Source organism: Ceratina calcarata, unplaced genomic scaffold (assembly GCF_001652005.2).
Source record: "Ceratina calcarata isolate Rehan_Ccalc_2016 unplaced genomic scaffold, ASM165200v1 scaffold206, whole genome shotgun sequence".
Taxonomy (NCBI): domain Eukaryota; kingdom Metazoa; phylum Arthropoda; class Insecta; order Hymenoptera; family Apidae; genus Ceratina; species Ceratina calcarata.
In genome coordinates, this window is record NW_017142243.1 from 147,164 (window position 1) to 151,521 (window position 4,358).

The window sequence follows — 4,358 nt, forward strand, 5'->3', positions numbered from 1 at the left end:
TATCTTTAATTAATATCTGTAGCACTGTCAGATAAATTTTAAAGACGTTTTATACCAATAGGCGATGTCAATGTATAATTATATTTAATATATTTTACAACACTAAAAGTTTTAAAAATATCGAGATCACAAAAATGATCAAGGTAATAAGTATAAATAACGGTACGAGTCTACTTGAATACCACGTCGTCTCGTTCGTCGCGGGTCTGTATCGTGTCACCAAAGCTGGCTGAAGTAAAAAAAAAAATAAATCCCTTTTCAAATCTAATGAAATTGTCTATGTACTTCTTTAATTCCCAATTTATTTTATCTTACCCATCCTCCGTTAGCTTGTATCCACGTCGCAAGGTCCTCTTCCAAGACATCGGTCATACCTGGAACCAGTTATTAAATACTCGAAGATGTAACACTGTTGAAGCTAATCAGTGACGTGCATTAGCAGACAAATATTATTCTTAGGATTAATTACTTGCCTCTCTGAATTGCCGGCAAATATTCAGGTTTCCCCTGACGCACGCAGTCCACGCCGATTCCGCCAGCGACCGCGTAAAGGGCTATCACCTTGCTCCAAGTCATCTCTCCGATTCTGATCATCTCCCTGGAGACCTCGACGAAGGCTTCGGTTACAGCTTGTTCCGACGAGAAAGTGCCGCAACCGATCTGCCGGGCGACACGATTGAACAGATTCGGATGCATCTTTTCTAGCTCAGACCCCACCGCCACTAATTCCGGATAAACCTCGCCGACGACCGTGCCACCGGGGAGCAGCATAGCGCTCCTCATCCTCTTCAATCCGAGTTTTCGTTGAAAAATCCCGGATCGCTTCAAGCGGTTCCGGATATACTGAGCGCACAGCGAGGATCCCTACATCAAATTCAAACACTTGTTCTTTACGTTTTTAACTTTAATAATTATTACCACTAATTCAGGTTTTAGTTTTCCTATTTCTTTAATCCTCAAGTGTTTAATATTTCCTTTTGAAAATTGTTTCAATTATTTTTTAATGTATTTATGACAAACATCAAACATCGAATATTTTCGACATAATAAATTTCAGCCATAATATAGTTAGACATATCGGGCTCTCGACTTCAATTGACTTACGGCTCGTCGAGTACGTACTTGTGACACGGTAAGTTCTACTGATGCCGAAACAGTTCTCCATCGGATCGTGTGCGAAATCTTCCTGGAAACGACGTCGCTGACATTGCTGAATCTTCTTCGTGCCGAGTCGACCACGTGAAACGGCGATACCTCTTGATTATTATTCGCTAACGGGAAGGCGGCCAAATTCGAGTGCAATGACAGAGCTAGACTGTTCCTACGATACGACTGGCTCGCATTCCCGGAATTGTCCTCCAAGCCGCGCAGAGATCCAACGAGTCCAGACATTGAAGTGTCCTCCGCGGAGAATTCTTGCCATTCAGGCTTCCCAGGCTTGAAGAATTTTAATGATCGTTAAAAAAAGTTGGCACTTCGTTTCCCGGCGACTGTACGTAACTGCCTCTCGTACTTTCTCGGAAATTCTGTAGTCTACAGATTATTACACGCCGCAAGTATGCAATTGTACAGTAAATTATTTCTACTTATAAATCACATCTCTTCGAAAACGTCTGATATTTTATATAAAAATTGTAAATGCTAAAATACGTTTAAGCGTTGTGATGATCAATGTTCGGTGAAACATGTAACCAGAAGTTGACCACAAAATGTTCTGCGGTATCAGTATCACACGCTTCGGTGGTGAAACTAATTAGTGCAACAGCGATATGTTCGTATCGGTTTTCGAAGAAACGCGATATGTAACATATGAAAAAGTATTTTAGTTTAGAAAATACAACCAGTAGTATAAACCCCTTAAATAGAATATTATTCGCTAAGGACTTCTTTAAAAGGCGATACGTTTACGAGGCGTTTTAGCGAGAATTCAGTTCCGCGGGTACCTCGTCTTGAGAATCAGAAGGACACCTCGGAGCACATACCGCGATAAATATCTCCGGTCCCTTTATGGTAATCGTGAGACACGTACTCACGTTCATAGATACACTACCGGTCAAAAGTATGAGACCACTTCTTGTTAATTTGTAGAATGTTAAAGAACGTTTTATATAGACGTTTAGTTTTATATAGAAGAGAGCAATATAGTATAGACGACAATTATAAAATCTGTACACTGATGAACGACGCAAAAAATTAATAAAGACAGGTGTTATATATATTTTTAAACGATCTTACGAAGCTTCTTATGCCCTTACCATCACGGAATACTATGGTACATTCACACCAGGCATCGTAACGCAATTATTATTCCGAGTGCCACTTATCTTGCGGCTTTATTTAACATGCTCCACGGCGCTTTGCGCCTTGCAGCCAAGATACACTCTCATTGTATGCATATTACTCACTCCCATCCCAACGTTTGCCTTCTTAGTAAGCGCGGATTAAATGCTGCGTGTGTCATTTCTAAATTAACGGTGATCCCCATCGCGAAATTCCAAATCACGTCTCGTTAACACAGAATCTTAATTATAGCGTCGTCACAGTTTCAAATCCGAGTTTAACGTCGACGAATAATTACAATTGAGTAAGTGCTTTACGGTGTAATTTGTGTGAACTCGAATTTAACAGAGGATATATGATAAGAGGTTTCTTTAATTTTTCTTAATTCGTTAAAGAATGGTTTAATCAATCTTATGTGAACTGTTGATCAGACACTTATTATTAATCAGACAGATAAAATATATTTGGGCAAACATGTTTTTGTAATATGCTATTATCAAGACTATTATTATTATTTTGTACAACTGTATATATAATATGTATTTCAGAAATATTCTTTGGTACTTTCGCAATTGTCGAGAGACAAGCGATAAAAATGAATTGTAGCGTCTGCACATAAATGGAAATTCTAGGTAGGATTGTAGAAAATTAATACTGGGTTTATGCCAGTCTTGTGCTCTAGTTATCAATTATCAGCGATGTTCAACTGACCGATTAATCACTCAAGTGGCCACCCGTTTCAACAATATTATTGTGTCCGCTAATGACGATTCGCAGAATAAAAGAAAGTTACATTTGCGCATTGCTGTCTCCATTTCACTCCGCCACTAGCATAATTATTTGAATATGTATCATCGGAGAGCATTTATATCGAATGGAGTCACAAAATTTCTGTAATTTATTATTGACTTGATTATTATNTTATTTTGTACAACTGTATATATAATATGTATTTCAGAAATATTCTTTGGTACTTTCGCAATTGTCGAGAGACAAGCGATAAAAATGAATTGTAGCGTCTGCACATAAATGGAAATTCTAGGTAGGATTGTAGAAAATTAATACTGGGTTTATGCCAGTCTTGTGCTCTAGTTATCAATTATCAGCGATGTTCAACTGACCGATTAATCACTCAAGTGGCCACCCGTTTCAACAATATTATTGTGTCCGCTAATGACGATTCGCAGAATAAAAGAAAGTTACATTTGCGCATTGCTGTCTCCATTTCACTCCGCCACTAGCATAATTATTTGAATATGTATCATCGGAGAGCATTTATATCGAATGGAGTCACAAAATTTCTGTAATTTATTATTGACTTGATTATTATTATTATTATATACATATATTTATTGTTATTAAACTTTTGTCTCAGGAATGCAAAACCTTAGACAGCTGCTACATTCTTGGTTCACTTTAACAATTTTTGAAACACTGAAAGGCTTGCTAAACCCAAATTGATGATAAACATTCTTTTAATGATATGCATTTAATATGCATCTGTTTAAAGCATCTCTTAAGCCAAATTGAGTTGTGTACAGAACGTAAAATAACTGACAAGATTAATAAATTTACCGGCAGCGGAATTGCCTCCTCTTGGACCACCAGCCGAAAGTCCGGTTTCATCGTATGTCACGCGTGATCGGTTTATTAGTCACTGTCATCTATCTCGTTTTACATACATATTATATACGTAATACTTTTCTGAATTATCACTTATCAACCGGCATACCCGGGCGACCGATTATCGTCGAGTGTGCGCGACGTGGGCGACGTCAGTCGTGTTAAAACGTTCGTTGAGTTTGTTTTATCAACTTCCAAGGCTTATTTCCGTACCGCAACGATACGCGATAATGAATACGTACACGCGTCATTTTCACATTTTTACGCGCTCGGTCGCGTGAACTGTCCGTCGAAAGCCATTGACAGTATTCTTCTCGGACGTCATCGTTCTTTGTTGATCAAAAATGAAAAATAAAAACGTCATTCACGCGACTGACGCAAAAAATACCAGATATACGTCTAATGAAGTTATGAACCGCGCTATAAATAAAATTATTGTTAAGTACATTTAAGTG

General features: G+C 38.1%; 2 protein-coding genes across 5 annotated transcripts in view; one reads left to right on the forward strand and one right to left on the reverse strand.

Moving 5' to 3' along the window:
- Positions 1-89, forward strand: part of Oseg5 (intraflagellar transport protein Oseg5) — a 5,163-nt gene extending 5,074 nt beyond the window's left edge. Inside the window, exon 16 of the mRNA XM_026811236.1 lies at positions 32-89. The gene's annotated coding sequence lies outside the window, so the exon portion shown is untranslated. The remainder of the gene's footprint in view (positions 1-31) is intronic.
- LOC108622113 (bcl-2-related ovarian killer protein) overlaps positions 1-4,349 on the reverse strand; it is a 5,344-nt gene extending 995 nt beyond the window's left edge. The window contains exons 1-5 of one of the 4 annotated variants that reach the window (XM_026811237.1): positions 3,856-4,348; positions 1,123-1,437; positions 474-864; positions 316-374; positions 48-229 (exon numbers count right to left, since the gene is read on the reverse strand). In XM_026811237.1, the coding sequence (XP_026667038.1) occupies positions 95-229; positions 316-374; positions 474-864; positions 1,123-1,437; positions 3,856-3,906 (951 nt within the window). In that variant the 5' untranslated portion in view covers positions 3,907-4,348 and the 3' untranslated portion in view covers positions 48-94. Of the gene's footprint in view, positions 1-47; positions 230-315; positions 375-473; positions 865-1,122; positions 1,438-1,513; positions 2,182-2,255; positions 3,166-3,855 lie in introns of those variants that run through there. The other 3 variants (XM_026811238.1, XM_018019781.2, XM_018019782.2) reach the window with 3 other exon arrangements.
- Between the last annotated feature and the right edge of the window lie 9 nt (positions 4,350-4,358).